Source organism: Camelus bactrianus, chromosome 2 (assembly GCF_048773025.1).
Source record: "Camelus bactrianus isolate YW-2024 breed Bactrian camel chromosome 2, ASM4877302v1, whole genome shotgun sequence".
Lineage (NCBI taxonomy): Eukaryota > Metazoa > Chordata > Mammalia > Artiodactyla > Camelidae > Camelus > Camelus bactrianus.
In genome coordinates, this window is record NC_133540.1 from 78,456,550 (window position 1) to 78,473,601 (window position 17,052).

The 17,052-nt window shown below is 41.6% G+C and overlaps 1 protein-coding gene across 1 annotated transcript; it reads left to right on the plus strand.

Moving 5' to 3' along the window:
• Nucleotides 1–2,500: 2,500 nt before the first annotated feature.
• LOC105078900 (uncharacterized protein C2orf81-like) lies at nucleotides 2,501–16,719 on the plus strand. Its single transcript, XM_074352761.1, is given in 11 exon segments — nucleotides 2,501–2,512; nucleotides 8,774–8,871; nucleotides 14,020–14,114; nucleotides 14,218–14,324; nucleotides 15,016–15,222; nucleotides 15,309–15,417; nucleotides 15,420–15,526; nucleotides 15,694–15,741; nucleotides 15,744–16,236; nucleotides 16,239–16,307; nucleotides 16,310–16,719. Coding segments are annotated over 11 exon segments (1,755 nt in total).
• Nucleotides 16,720–17,052: the final 333 nt, after the last annotated feature.

The following is a 17,052-nucleotide window of genomic DNA, read 5'->3' on the forward strand; positions in this document are numbered from 1 at the left end:
AAATGTAAGATGTGTAACAGGCACAATACAGGGAAGATCATGACCATTAAGCAAAATACAAGCAGCAACAGCATTCTGAGCAACCTGCCTGTGGTTTCGTCCAGGTCTGCAGTATCATACCGCCCTCAGTCCCTGCCTGCTGGGGTGCTGAATACTGGAGGGGCCGTGTAACAACAGACCACAAGGGTAATATGATGGTGCCTTTCTCCAGTAGGGAGCCCAGGTTAATTACCTTAGTAAGTAGTCTCAGGTGGGCTGGGTAGAAGACAGGTGAAATCTATAAAGTTCCTTTCCAATCCCATTCCCCACGAGTAGCAAACTCAAATAACCAGGGACTTACCCGCCAGTTCCAGGACTGTTTTACAATGTGTTCCCCTTAGGGTAGATCCTGTGGCTTTGGTAAAAGTTAATTACTGTCTTGACAATAGTTGGCAATTATCCTCTGGTGGTCAACAGCTGAACTCGGATGGTGTTGAGAAGTTGCCTCTGGGTTAAAACGGTGAAGGTGCTGAGACTATTCCTCCCGGGATTTTCAGTTATAGTTAATGGGGCTTCAGTTAGCCCCCTGGTCCACATGCTGAGAGAATGGGTTTCCAGTCTCAACTATTATCTAAGTAGTCCGTTCTTCTTTTAAATTAACCCGGGAGCGGTAGGGTTGTAGGGCAGGTGGAGATGCCAATGTATGTCATTTTTATCGGCCCATTCCTCAACTTCACGGCCAGTAAAGTGGATTCCTTGGTTGCTATTAATGTCCATGCAGGTCCTGTATGCCGCACACAGCTGTTCTAGACCACGAATAGTGGTTTTTAGCGTTGCTCGATATCTCAGGTAGTCCTTTGTAATGTCTTCCGTGCATTAAAATTCACGGTGGACTGCATATAGCTGTTGTTCCATCATGCTGTATTTTTGCTCTGCCCCCGTCCACAGCTGAGACCAGAAGCCCAAGGGTTACTCATTTTTTTGCCATTGCCACAGACATCAACCAAACACTTCCAGGTATCTGGCCATGTCCAATTCAGAAGCCTCTCCCTGCACTGAGATCCTTAAAGCCTGGGTCTGTAACTGTTTAGGAGTTTGGGTCAGGAGTAAGCTTGTATTTTGTAGATAAAACAGGTCCTTGTGTTTTGTCTGTATTCACCTGCTATCCCCATGCAGTCAGATGAACCACAAGCATTGGGCTGCTACTTTTAAACTGAAAAGAGCCTCTGAGGTTAAGTAAGAGGACATCATCAGTATTATGGAAGAGAAAGACATCTCTCATGGGAGCCAGTTGCCACAGGGCCCTATATGCTAGTGGAGTGCCATCTTGGGACTACCCTCCTCCCTCAATTTTCTATTCCCCATCCTTCTTTCCTGACTTCTTGCAACTCGCAGGAGTTTTGCTGGATCCCTGACTGGCTTGCCAATTGTTGGGCTGCACTCTGCAGTCTTGCAAGCCTTGTAGTTGCTCATCCTTGACACAAACAGCCCAGAGACAGTGACACAGACATCAGTGGTTGGATAGGGGATCTTACGTGTCCACAGCAAAAGGTCTTGGAGTGATACTCCACTGTGTATAGCAGACAGCAGGCAGGACATGACAGCAATCTTTGCTACTCCAGGGGGGGAGGAGGAGGAACTGATGGAACTGACGGAACTGACGTCAGGTTTATAGGAGGAAGTGACGTCAGATTGGCTCATTAGTTACCAGGGAAACCAGCAGCTGGGGCACATGCCTCATAGACCCTCAGGTTAATGACCATCAAAGGGAAGATGTTTTCCTTTAACAAACTGCAGGTGAAGCTGTTCTGGCTTAAGGATTAGAAACATCATGAGCTGGGGCAGGAGGCAAGCACGTTCATGTAAGTAGAGTGTAGGAGAAGCAGGAACTGACTGAGTAGGGAATGTGTGAAGAGCAAGAGAAGAGCCATCGTAAGTGGCCTTTTGGCCACTTGCCCTGTTGGCAGGACACCAAATCCAGCAGCATTCACCTGATCTACTTGATCTTTCTATTGAAAGTGGTATTATTAAAACCCTAGAAGCATTACAGAAATTAGACTAACAAAAAACAGCTTGACACACAGTATGCATCACAAAAATAGACAGTATGTGCTCACTATAATATTTTTATGAGTTCTTTGATGCAAGAAAATATTATCTAGACCTTTACACAATAAAATTCTAAATTAGAGATAAAGTTTCTGCAAAGCTTTGTAAAGAAAAACAGATGTGATGATCACATCAATATTTATTTAGCCAGAGTTAACTCTGAGAGATTGAAATGGAGTTGAAGAGACTGTCAAAGAGCCCTGAAGTGTAGATTCTCTTTTAGTAAATATAGAAATATAAAGACAAGGGAATTTTGGAAATCAGGAAGGCCAAAGAATCTGCTGAATAAAAATTTTAGGATACAATGCAAGATATTTTCAAGAAATTATAAAACACAGAAGCAGAACACTAATTCAGTTGTTCAACAGCTATTCTATGAGACAGAAGTCTGTGAGGCACTGTGAGCGTCAATATGGATAGAACGGTAGGTAAAATGCACAATAGCCCCTGGTATCATGGAGCTTACAATCTCACAAGGGAAAGAAATATTGAAAGTAATGAATCCTGTATACACATCATATAACATAGATCGTTTCTGCGGTTTCTATACAATCATGCTCCAGGGGGCCCATTTCTGTGGGTAGCAGGGTGGCAGGATTTAGCAAGTGACAGGTTTTTATGGCAGCTGCTGGGTTGTCTAAAAGCATAGCTTGAACTTGAACCAACCTTGCAGGGGATGGCCATTCTGTCGGCTTAGAACTTACTAAAGCCTGAACCGGGTAAGGAGTCCATACAGTGACTGGCTGACTAAACGGTAACTTTTCAGCCTACTTTATTTAGCAGGGTTGTAGTGGTGGCTGCTGCCTGTAGACAAGGAGGTCGTCCCTTAGCAGGTTGACCTAATGGTTTAGAGAAATAAGCAAACACTTGAGAAAGGGGTCCCAGTTTTTGAGCTAATACCCCAAGGGTGACTCTCCTCTTACGAATGTAAAGGTTGAAGGGTTTCACTAAATCTGGGAGGGCCAGGGCAGGGGCCTGAAATAATTGCTTTTCTAATTCTTGAAAGGCCCCTTCACATTCCAAATTCCTTTCAAAAGGATCATCATCCTTTTTTTTCAACATTTCACTTAGAAGCCGAGCTATTAGACCATAGTTAGAGATACAGATGTGGCAACTAGCTGTATTCTAGTTTTAGGAGGGGTGAGGCTGCAAATAGCTTCCTTCCTGTCCTGGGGTAGGATTCTCTGACCTTCTGTGAGAATGAAACGTAGGTAGGTCACCCTAGTTTGTGAACCACTGACAGATGGAGGGCAACTTTCCCCATTTCCCAGCTGGTATTGGGGCCAGGCTGTGTTAGATGGAAGATCAAATGTTTCTGCAGGATACACCCTAATGGGCTATCCTTCAGTCTGCGGGATGGTTGGTTTCCTGTACTTGGGATGTTCTGTTTTGGATTTGTTTCCAACTACTGAGGGGCAACTAGAGTGATCTGTTGGTATGCAATGCTGCAAAATTTGACCCAAATAAAATTTCCAGTTTGGCACATTTGGAACCAGCACCAAGCTGTTAATGGATTCCTCAAAGGCTGGAATGGGAGGTGCCCAAATGGTGCGGACTCTGATATAATTGGGGGTCCCCCTTGAATATGTAATGGCTCATGCTTGAAACAGTCCCTCCTCAGTCAGAATGTCCCACAGGAGGTTAGACAGGGCCGCCTCTGGGCCAGACCAGCTTAGCCACATTAGTTCCTGACCAACTTGGTCCCTTAGGGAGTGGCATGGCTCTATGAGGTGGAGTTTTCAGCCAAAAAGGAGGAGTTTTCAGACTTCCTGCTGGGCGAGAGCTAAAAGCATGAAGGATTCCCATAGGGTACCACCAGATGACTGGGGCAGCTGGTGTTCTGTTCTGATATGGGTAGGAGAGCCCTTGGAGCCTCAGTTGATAAGAAATTACCCAAGGTTCACCTCACAAACAGAATGGGGAGGAGAGGTCAGATGGTGGGTGTTTCCTGTTCTTGCCAGCAACTCACAGGACTTCCAATAATGGGGTTCCTGATCTGTGAAAAGTTCACAGGGCTCCCCAGCCCACTTCAGAGAAACTAGCTGACTGGAAGAGGTCAAGATACCAGTCATGTACCTACTCTGGGACCTGTTCACACTCGAGCATCCTCAGTGCCTCTTCCTGAACTCAGATCCTGCATCCTCATTTCATTTTTTCCTGGTCTTGCCTCTCGGCTCACAGGGCTGACCACTTTCCTTCACCAAACTGAAAGTGATGCTAGAGAACATTACTGTTGACCCTGGAAGTCAGCAAGGAGGGCAAAGCCCTGGTGCAGTGTCTGCTGCCTTGTAGGGGTGTCAAGAGGACAGTGCTACTGAGGAGACAATGGGCAAGATGGCCATGGCTCCCACTGTCCCCGGGCATCTGATTCTATGGGAAGGCCAACCAGGGGCAGCGGGAAGACATGCCTTAGTTTCAGTCTCAGATCCCCAATGATGACACATGTGATCCCCTCAAAGGGAGTTACACTGTGTCCACATGACACCTGGGTATTGGGTTGCTGGGCATAATTGCTCTGAATTTGGCTGAAGGCTTGAGTAGCCTATTAGAGAAGACTTCTGGAAAATCACTCAGTCTGGCTGATAGTCAGCCTACCAAACATCAGTGATATGAATGAAGGTGATGCACCCCAGTCAAAATGTCCACTTGCAATGAACCAAGGCAAAACCAGCTCAAGCTGCCAACCTACATAGTGATTGCTATTTTAAGCTACCAATATCTGGGGTGATTTGTTTCATATCTAGGATTAATTTATAATGTCCAATTTCTGCATCTTATTTACTTATAGTATGTGTCATTTCACAATCACAATTGAAAGAATGAGATGTTTATCAGAGCTTCTCTTTGGCAGAAACTAAATTCAAAGTTCTGTTGCCCCAGATGCATGAAACTGTCAGAAACTCTGCTCAGGCTGCTCTGGTTCTCAGCATCTCAGCTGCTACTTCTTACTGTGAAGCTTCTCAGCACATTAATCATGGCTTTTGAATAGACCAATACCTCAAGGGAAAAAGTAACATCAAATATTAGGTTCTCTCTCTGGAATTTCCTCCTTTCCAGAATTTTATCTCAGCAAGTTCTATTATGGTACCTTCAAACAGATTTTTTTCTTTTTTTTAATGTTCAACCTTTCTCAGAAAATTTTGGTTTGCAATAAGCCAATATTAAAGGAAACCAGAATTATACGCAATTAAAATTTGTAAGTTTTGTTTCCCTGTGGATTATGAAGTCCTTGAGAAAAAGAGCACATGATTTATTTATTTTTGAGTTCCAACATAGAACTTAATGTCCAAAACACAGAAATTCCTTAAATTTTTCTGTTGGAATTAAATTAAGTTTGGTATCAGAAATGGAAGTAAGAGAATGGAATGTGCTGATTTAGGAATGAAAGTTAAGATAGGTATGTATGGGTCAAGGAGAAGCTTTAGTTAAATAATCAGTTTTGATACTTACTATCCACAGGAAACATTTTTTTTTCTTTTAACAGTCTTTGAGCATTTTGGTCAGGCTCTGTTATAGACATAAGGCATTAAAAGATAGTTTAAAAATAGTCCTTTCAGGAACTCAAAATTTATAGAGAACAAAAGAATCACTTAATCTTCATAGAATTCTATCATTTCTAACTCCAAAATATATCTCAAATACACTCCTTTATGCCACTATGGGTTTCAGAATAGGCCAACCCAAGATGTATTATTTGGGCATGTGAATTATTTTGTATTAAAGGCAGTGGAGATCCCACAGGCTCAAGAAAAACTACTGCCCCTCCCTTAACTACCTAAAAGAATTTAAATGGGGGATTTTTCCCCCAAAGAGAGTTATTACCAGAAATAAATTTTATCTAAGTGGCTCCATCTGTATGGCAGGGCAAACATCTAATTACCAAACATGTTCCTCTTCTTGTTTTACGAATGACCCTCCATGCCCTTGGAACACCCAGACCCCTGCCTTACTCCTTAGCTCAGGATATCATATGTACCTCATTTTTACCTTTCTGTCTTTAAACTTCTCACATAGTGGGGATACCATATGTACTAAATTAAATTTGATTTAATTCAATTAATAAAGTTACTCTTTCTCATGTTAATCTAATTCTTAGACTAGCCAGAAGAACCCAGAAGCATAGAGGAAAGTTTTCTTCCTCTCCAATAGCACCTCCACTATTTCCATCTTAGTTCAAACTGCCATCGCATCAGCCTAGTTGAGAGTAACTACCTCTCAAATGGTCTCCTTCTTTTCAACAAATATTCCCTCCAACCCATTCAAATGGAGAGGTCAGAGTGAAGTTTTAAAAATTTGGAAATTAGATCATGAGGCTTGTGTCACTGCTTAAAACTTTTTTCTTTCTTTCTTCCTTTTTTTTTTTTTAACTTTTGTTAGACTCTAAATTCCTTAGCCTGCAATACCTGAAAGAACCTGTTTCGGCCTTCATTTCCAAACTTTTAGTCAGGAACCTCCCATCTAGCTTAAATGTTTACTACTTTACAGTCTCTTTTGTCTTCTCCTATTCTTTCCAAATTACATCAAGCTCTCTCATGCCTCGGGACTTTTGTGCTTTCTAGTCCCTTGCAGCAGGCTGTTCTTACCTTTTTTTTTTTTCTCAAGTGAGCTACTTATCATGCCGCAGGACACTTAAATCTATATTTCAGAGAAGCTTTTCTTGACTGTGCCATCTAATACAGCCCCTTCTCCACCTTCTCACTATCGTTTCCCCAGCATATATGGCCACAAGACTGCATATCAGATCAATCCTGAGTCTGAACATCTGCTCAACAAGCTTTCACCACACCTAGGATTTTTCCTAATTTATTTCATTCACAACATGCTTGGTGAGTCATTTTGGTACATTCTAAAAATATACTTAGGTATCTCAACTATTTATTAGTTGATATGTCATTTCTTCTAAAGTACAAGGCCAGCAAGTTCACAAAGCCTGTCTGTCTTATACTCTATTAAATCCCCAGTCCCATCCATTTGGTAGTCAAATAATATGTGTTAAATAAATCTTTACTGAATCAATAAATGCAAACATGAATGTGTAACAGGAAGTGTACCAGGATTAGGGGGGGATCCAATGATCAGCACAAATGGTTCTAACCATTAAGTAGTTTTCAGTGTAGTGGAGAAGAAACACCTGGACGCAGATAACAATATAATAAAAATTGAGGGAGATAAATGCCTTGCAAGAGGAAAGAAATGCACACTTAAACTTGATGAGAGTAGAAAAATCATTATTCCTATTAGTAATAATGTTCCACCATTTGTCTTTCAGCATAGCACATTTCCTAAGCTTTAGATCACAAAACCTTTAAAAGACATTTAAACACTTAGACATTTAGTATAATGACTAGCTAGCAGCAACATACTTGCTTTCTCTTTCAGAGAGGCTGAATTAGTTTGGAAGTAAAAGCACTAGTCATGAAGAATAATGTGCAATGATTTCTGGTAGCTTTGACATCAACTTGTTTGTGTCTTATTAAAATGTTTTCATGATCTTAATATATAAAATTTTAATGTATTATAAACATGCCTAAGTATGTAAGTGTATAGACTGGATTGAGCCTGCATTGACTCAAATCACAGGTCACTCACTTTCCAACTACAATACAACATAACCAGAAGCAAATTGTTCAAACTTTCTGTGCTGTACTTTTATAAAAGAGAAGTAAAATAATACCTATCACATAGGTTTTTTATAAGTTTAATAGGGGCACTTATATAAAATGATAATAATATACAATATTGATAGATTGAATGCAAAATATTTAATTTCAATAATTTTGTTAAAAAGAAAAAAATTGAAACTCATGTTGGAGGTCAATTGGATAATATGTTTTGAAAACTTAAAAAATATGTGAAAAATATGTATATCTTTGCTCCAGATTTTTACTCTTTGAAGACACTCTAAAGATATACTTGCATTTCTTAACAAAGAATTAGCTGTATCCTTTCACATATGTATATACATAAATATCAAATAATTTAAGATATGTTAAGTAAACTTAATGCATTTATGTATGCGGCCATTAAATTATATGCTAAATGAACACTTAATTTTAAGGATAAACACTATATATTATAAGGTTAAAACATGTTTTCAAACAGTATACTTTTTTACTCCAATATGCACAGCACACATTCTGTTAGAATATATATCAGGTAATAATTATTGAAACATATGGTTAATGAAACAATGGATGTCTCTTCTTATTTTACTTATTTCTATTTCCCAATATTCCCATCATATAGCTGGGTTTTGTACATTGATTGCGAATTTATTTTAAGAAAAATAAAGGGTTTTAAAATAAAAGACAGTTAACTAGCAATTCTATGACCAGGATGCAAAAAATATAAAATCACTCATATGGGTTCCTTTTTATCTGCCTATTTTGCAAGTAAATTAGCACGAAACAGATTAACAAGGGGAGATCATCTGTGCTAGGATGCTAGAATGTTCTCACTACTTGGCTGGTTGTGTATACTCTTTTAGTGGAATAAGCATGTTGTTGTTTGAATTCTTCTCATAACTCTTAACAGAAAAAAATCTATTTGAAGCTAATATTGCTCACTTAATATCTATCAGGACTTTACAGACAGAATTCCAAAAGATAGAGAGATTCTGAAGAAATAACTATAAAATAATAGTTTTTTTGTTCTATTTCTTTGTTTTGTAACTTACTTCATGCAGAATCTAACGTCAGAGGTGGAGCAGTCTGGCAGAGTAATACAGGGGATTGATGACAAAGCTGCTGCTGAATGTAAAATCAGCACAGCCAGTAAACACAGGTATATGGAATCAGAATGGGATTTAGTATGGGTAAATACAGTTTTAAGACCGTTAGTTCCACAATACGCCATTCTGACATCATGACATACTGAGTAACAAATAAGGAAATATAATATTTAAAGGACAGAACACCTTTAAATATGTTTATGGCTACATATAATTTAAATTCAGTGCTATAGTTCCAAGTCAATAGGATGGAGCTGTTCAAAGGCAATATTTTGAGACATTCATTTGATACGTATTTTTCTTAGAAAATACAATTACATTTCCAATGTATGTATGTCTGGTCAATTTGATCTTTGCCATGTTTTATTTATATTCTAGTTCTATCCTTGCATTCTCAGCTGTAAAAGAAGGCTCTCTCTATGTCTTTGTAACTGAAGACTTACACTGATACCTAAAGGAGATGGTCATGGTTAAAGTTATTTGATGATATACTGTCTGACTGCTAACAAGTGGTTTTTAACATTAATTGAATATAATTAAACTTATTCTAGTGTGTGACAGGAAATAGGATCACATTACTGGATAATTTTATGTCTACCTACTTTAAACCTCATGTACAAGCAGGCTTTGAGCGCATGTGACATGTAGTTACAAGGACCCTATGTTTAGAAGGACCCTGCACTTGGTCTAATGCTCTACTGTTGTTGCCTTAGAATTTTTAATAATTTTTGAATAAAGTGACCCACATTTCCATTTTGCCTGACCTGAAAATTATATTGCCAGTTCTGTGTACAAAATTGCCAGTTATTTTTCTAGCAAAAATGGCTTTATCTGGAATCAGCAAAGAATTGCAATTCGGGCTTTGCAACCATGCCAAGCCACATGCAAGTCCTGGCACAATAGGAGAGTAAACCCCTTTTTTAAAGAGGGGAAAAGGAAGTTGGGAGGGCCATGGTAAACAGAGTCAATTAGAGAAACTGAGAGCTTGAAGTGGAGTAACTTTTGGTTGGCTGAGTTGTGACAGTCTCTCATTAGCTGAACTCTTGTCTGAAAAGAAGAAGGCGGCTTTCTTTTTCTTGTGGGGCTCGGCTATGGTCACAGGGCCTCAGAGCCCTGACTCTATTTTAATTGAGGTTTCTGTTTTAGTTTTTACATCATATAAAATTTTGACAATATAGGTGTTAGGTTATTGACTATGGATTTATATTAAATTCATTGAAAAATGTTTCCTCATGGAAACTGAGCTTTTGTGCCAGTTTTACATATCTGATGTGGGCTTTCTCTCTCTGTCAGTGATATTGTGATTTATAAGAAATATATATTTGGTCATTCAGAGACCAAAATATATTTCTCAGACATATTTGGCACTTGTTCATGGTCCCTGGTTCAAGGCTCCGAAAGCTCTTGGAATATCCTGTGATAGATCTAAATAAGTATCTTTTGTTATGTTAATGAGATAACTTTTGGAAAGCTCTTTGGTAACTTAAAATGGGGGCCTAGTTGCCAGGAGAACCAACAATGTGATTAAAGGGTTGGAACTTTCAGTCCCACCCTCTCTCCCCACTTCCTGGAAGAGAAGGGGGGCTGGAGATAGATTTCAATTGCCAAGGGCCAATAACTAATGATGCCTATGTAATGAAGCCTCCATAAAAACCTAAAAGACATGGTCTGAAGAGCTTCTAGGTTGATGAACACTTGGAGATTTGGTAAGAGTGGCGTGCTGGGAGAGAGCATTGAAATTCCTTGCCCTTCTCCATTCCCTACCCTATGCATCTCTTCCATATAAAATGCTTCTCTAAATTGTGAGCTGCTCTAGAAAACTAATCAAACCCAGGGAGGAGGTCCTGGGGACCTCTTATAGCCAGTTGGTCAGAAGCACAGGTGACCTGGGCTTGTGGCTGGCTTCTGAAGTGAGGGGAGAGGGCAGTCAAGAATGACTCCTTAACCAGAGGAATCTGATGCTATCTCCTGGATAGTATCAAAATGGAGTTGAACTGTAGGACATCCGGCTGGTGTCAGAGCACTGCTTACTTGTGTGGGAGACCTCTCTCCTTGTTGAAACTAGATTCAGAGGAAAATTAGTATCTATATCACTACTTCTGTGATACTTTGCTGAATGCTAGTGCAATTAATGAAAAAGAGGAGGACAGAAAGTTAGTTGTGAATTTCAGATAACTATGAATTTTGAGTATTTTCCCATTAAATCCTTTGGTTTAAAAGAATAATTTGTCTTTTTTACCAATTTAAAACTAAGCTTAATAAGGACAATGTTGCTAGTAATAAAATAAAATTTCAAAATGTTATTTTATAAGCATAAATACAAGCTACAACAAATTGTACTAGTTTGTTTCCTGAAGAACAACGCATGTAATTTTCTTTAAATACAAATTTTTCATATTTTTAATATTCAAGTATCAAAAATTAATAATTTACAGATTATTTACAAAATACAAATTAATAACTTTGTATTCATCAATTGGCATCTTGTAGACTGAAGTTTGAGAAGTGGTTTCATGAATCTAAATAATTCCTAGTGTGTTTTTTTTAACTGCAAGTAAGCAGACAGAAATAAATCAAGATCACTTTCCTTTTAAATATATATCACATTAGATATTTTAAATATATATGATATTTATTTCAAATATCTATATGCATACATATATACATATATACACATATGTGTGTTTGTGTGTGTGTGTATATATATATATATATGTGTATATGATTTTTAATGCTAACATAAGAGACTAAATAATGACAACCAAGACTGGGAGTCTTGAAAATCATGAGAAGTTTAGTAAAACCACAGGGATTGGAAGCTCAAAGCAAATAAACTTTAGAATTTCTGGTAGAGAATTGTCTTCTGTTTAGATGCTGTTAAAAACTCAATGTTTTAGGAATGTTTAAAATATGTTAGTGAAACATCAGTTACCTGGTAGTTACCTAGGAGATAACCTTAGCTATACAGAACACAGATGAGAAAATTTGCAGACAAGTGTAAGAACTTATCCCTACTCTAGTCACAATTATACACCCCCCAACTTATTTATCCTCCACTTGCCAGAGCATGGCAAATTAAAAGTAACAAATTAAAAATATTTGGAGACACATATCCATAAAAATTCCTTCTGAAAGGAAATGGAAATTAGCAAACACATCAATTTGGATGAGTATATTATAGGAAAAATAGAGATTCCAGAGTAGAAATTCTTTCAGATTTTGCACTTACTCCTCAAAGAGTTGGAACATTTGAAGGATAAAAGCTAAAGGCAAAATCCCAATCTGGCTGTAATACTAGATGTAATAACTTTGCATGACATACAAAAATTTTCAAATCTGTGTACAATCATTTTTTTACTCAAATATTTTAAGATGTCTTTTAGTTTTGAATATATATCATTCATATATTTCCCCCCATTTTTACATCTTTTCATTCTTTTTGCTCATTGCCATTTATTTGAATAAGACTTTCCAAGAGTTGTTCTTGTTTGAGATACATTTTTCCAAGAAATGAGAGCCAATATTAATGAAATCTGTTGAGTGAGGGAAACAGGAAGCTTTGTAGTGGAGACAGAAAGGAAGGAGTCTCTGGTTTACCGTAACATCCAGGCCATCTACCTAAATTTTTTTTTTAATCCCCTGGTCTTAAATATTGTATATCTGATTCTTGTTTTCAAAGGCACATTATCTTATCTTAGAGAAAAGGCAAAGGTCATGTAAGATGGTTGGTAGGATTCTAGCTATAACCCTTTCCATTAAAGATGTAGTTATCTCTAGATTAATACTGTCTTGGGTTAAATCTCAGGACAGTAACTGATGTTTATAAGACCCTGAGCGATATAGAAAACTTTTAATTATTTTTAGTCCATATACCCAGTATTTAAGATACAGTGTTGTTGAGAACAGTTAATATTAGCACAGTGGTTAGGAGCATAAACAGTGAAGCCAGAAGACTTGATCTAGAATTCCCAGCACTGCCATTTATGAGATGAATGACCAAGGTCAAATAACTTCACATTTATGTACCTTGGTTTCCTTACCTTAAAATGAGCATAATTATAGTATGAACCTCACAGGCTTATGCTAAGAATAAAATTAGTTAATACCTATAAAACACGTGGAGGGGTCCCTTTCTCTGTCATATTGTGTTAAATCAGTATTAGTTGTTACTATAAACTGTTCAATTTAGCTTTTCTGAAATATTCACTTGTCAGGTTTACAAAACATTACTTTACACATTTAAGCTACTGATTTATGTAATTTACATAGCCAACTCATTTCTTAATAAGCTCATCCTTCCAAAATAGCCTGAACTAAAGTGATAATAACTTGAGAAAGCAAAGTTGAACTCTCTCCACTGCTTTATTAAGAATGTGCAATGGAAGGTCTGTTAATTTTCCAGTAATTCATTTAAAAGTTCCATGAATGTGAGAATACTGTTTAAAAAGAACAAAACAAAAGCTACTTGAGGTTTTGTTTACCAGATCCTGCGCCAAAGGCCATGACACTATTTAATCCTTACAACAAACTTAGTTATTAAGATGAGCTAATGAGGCACAAGGATATTTCAGCGATGTCTCAAACTCAGTTAACTGTAACATCTGAAGTTCAGTTATGTGGAAGGAATCAGGATTTGAACATAGGCAGCAGGATTTGAAAACTCATTATTCAGAGGACCCTGGCAAGTATGATAAGGAATGTTGCCCTAATTATAGAAGCATAAGATATGAAGAAGAGAGATCAGAGGTACCAGACAGGAAGATCTTATGTGTTTCAAGAAATGTACTTGATACATATAAATATTTAAAAGACTGGGTTTGGTAGGCTTTTTTTTTTTTGGTTTGAATTCTGGTCCTGCCGCTTACAGGCTTGAGACTTTTTGTATGTGAGTTATCTCAAAATATTACAACTGTATCACCTAAGCTCTATTTAAGGGCAGATTTCTTAACCTCGTTAAGCCTCAAGTGGCCTTATCTATTAATTAAAGAATGCTACCCCACAGGGCTGTCGTGGGAATACAGTGGTATAACATATTTAAAACATACGGTCCAGCACTTAGCAGGAGTGCAGTAAATGTTTGTTCCAACCCCTGCGGGGGAAGCAATCTGGTTTTCTGTAGGGTAGCCTGAATCATGGAGGCCCATAAAGCTTCTGCCATCCATGCCCTTCACTTGACTGCTGCCCACTTCTCTGTCCAGCAGAGTTCCTCGTTACCACCTCTTGGCTCATACCACTCTCACTCTGGCAGCAGTGCAAGATGGGTTCCGCACCCATGACCTCACCCTTGCCAGCCATGGTGAGTATGTGTGTATGTGGGGGATGCTGGGTGGTGAGAAGAGGGGCTGTTGGATGGTCTCCTTCACTGTCCCCACCCTCACCCTGCACTTCTCCTCCCCTAGAGGAGAACTCCACCTGGCTGCCCCTTTATGGTAGTGTGTGTTGCCACCTGGTGGCTCAGCCTGTCTGCATGATTCAGCCTACTGCAAGTGGTCCCCTCAGGGTGCAGGTGAGGGGCCCTGAGGAGTGGAAGGAAACAGGGAGAAGGAAGAGGAGCCCTGAATCACCTAGGGATCCAAGGACTATTGAAAAAGCAAGATCTGGGTGGAGGAGGGAGAGGTATGGCCAGAAGAGAGGAGGATCAGGCAGGAAAGTGGGCAGAAAGGAGCACTCTCTCTCTGGGGGGCTGGGAAGGAGGGTGTTGGGGGTGTGTGATTCCCCTAGGAAACCTCGAGTCATTTACACAGCAAGCTGGGGAGCCGCAGGACTGGGTGCGAGTAGACACCTCTGTACACGTCTGGAAGCTGAGCAGAAGCCCAGAGAGTGGCTACATTAACAATTCCAGCACTGTTGACTCATCTTTCTCAAGTTCTTTGAACTCTCAAGAGTTTTGAACACTTTAAACTAGTGCAAATAACAAGGACTCTGCAGTTATAACTATACATAGCTTGGATTCAGGGTGTAATCTCAAGCAAATGTAGGTTAACTGCTGTCGAGTTTCAGTTTGTCAGTAAAATGGGCTTAGTGAGCTGTTACAAAAATTAAATTAGCTAGGTCACATACCCGAAAAGCAGCTGTCCCATAGTAGGCTCTTAGTAAATTGTCCCTTTCAAAAGGTTTATCCTTCCTATTAGACAACTTGAGGAAGCTTCCTCCTTCTCCACTCCTCGATCTCTAGCCCTGACTTGCAGGAGACGTAGGCCCGAGACCGCAGAGTGACCCGATCCAAGGCGGAAAAGCCTATGGTTACGGTGCCGCAGGTGGACATTGTGCCTGGATGGCTCACTGAGACGGAGTGGATGGGGCTCACAGCTCGCGAAGAGGGTGTGGACATGGCAGGTGACATCTTGGCCGATCTGCTGGAGCGAGTCATGGACTCGGCCTTCAGAGTCTACCTGAGCCGGCAGGTAGGCCTGGATCCCCGTCCTCTAGACCCATCTCCTCTCTCCCTGACCCCTGTCTGCTGGGCTGAGACCCTCTCTCGCCTCCACAGTGCATTCCATTCACCATAAGCCAGGCACGGGAGGCCATGCTGCAGATCACCGAGTGGCGCTTCCTGGCCCGGGATGAGGGAGAATCTGCAGTGGCAGAGGACCCCACATGGGCGAGGACGAGGAACCCTCACCTTGCCCCATTGACGCCTTGGCTCCGAGATCCCTGCCTGTGCTGCAGGCGCCCGCCTCGGTGGTACTGGAGGAGATCCAAGGCAAAGTAAGCCTAGCCCCCAGCTACTTCCCACTTTCCACCTCCCACCCCCGCCTCCGCCGCATCTTTGTTCTCTTCAGGGCCTCTCTGGACTGCTCCAACCTTAGTGCCTCTGTCCCCTTCCCGACATCACACTTCTTACCTGCCATCTCCACCCCTGTGCATTTTCCCAGGACCAAGGAAGCATGAACCAAATCCCTTTAGGAAGATCTTGGATGGATCTACAGACTGTCAGGAGCAGATGGCATCTTGGGAGCGTTCTCACGAGCTGAGAGTCACCCGGGGGACCCCACAGACCCCAGAGCAGTTTCAGGAAACAGGGCCTGGAGGTCCTTCAGAGGAACTGGATGGCCAAGCTAAGGGCCACCTATCCTCGATCGGATCTTTGAACGCGAGAAGCCAACCCTCAGTGGAGGTGGTGCCCGCCACCAGTCCCCACCCTTCTCCGGATCTGTCCCTGGGAGCCAGCCCCCAGGCCTTAGTCAAGAGGGCACAGCACTTCAGCTCCCAGTTCTCCCTCGAGGATCTCTACTATTACACGCCCCAGCCTCATGTGGCTGGAGACTGGCCGTAGCCCAAGAACGAGGAGTTGCCCCGCATCGCCCCAGGCGTGTTGGTGTCGGACCCCTCTGCAGACGGCGCCGCAGTGCTCAGCCCCTCTGCCGGGTTCCTGCCGCAGCAGCCCTGGCGCGCGGACCCGCGGCCCGGCGACCGCCATGCAGAATGGGCCGCAAGCCCGCTATGGCGTGCCCGGACCCCGCGCGCCTGCTGTGCTGCTGGGTGCGCCCACGCCGGAGGTTCTGGTTTCAGACTCCGTGGCGCGCCCCGCAGAAGCCTACCACGGGTGCCAGCAGGGCGGGAAGACTGAGGCCCCCGGTCAACTGCCAGCCTCCGGCTCGGGTGTCCGCGTCTTGCCATCAGTTTTCTTCCCTCTCCAGCCTGGGGTTCCCATCCGAGAGATGGGTCCCAGCCCCAGCCTCCAATTCCCTACTTTAAACCTAGGCCTACTGTTGCCAGGCTTTGGTTCGAAGCTGCCCTTCCTCAGTCCCGGCCTCCGCTTTCTCGCCACGTACCTGGGGTTCCCCAGTGTGGCCCGCAACCCCAGATCCAAACTATGGCCTGGTGCCAAGTGGCCCAGTGGCTGGGACGCGGAGGCCGAGTTGCTGCGTACTCACACAGGGCCTGGACTCTGGGGATAAGGAGAGCCAGGATCTTCACGAGGTGCCTCACCCTGGCCTGCCATAGCCATGAGTGTGGACAGCAAGCCCTGGCCGAGTTACAGGCAGCCTCAAAGAAGAACCACCTCCTGCTTCTTAAAGTGGACATGAGCTCGATGGCCTCCATCCAGAGCTTTGCTTAGTGGCTTCTGCGGTAGTATCCAGAGATACATCTACTGGTTAACAATGCTGCAGTCTGTGGTATGTATCTTGACTTAACTTCCCCTAAATGCATTTCAAGAGCCTCCTTTCTAGCTCAGGGACCCCAAAACAGGCATCCCCCAAGCCTAACCTGTATACTCTGTGGAAACACTC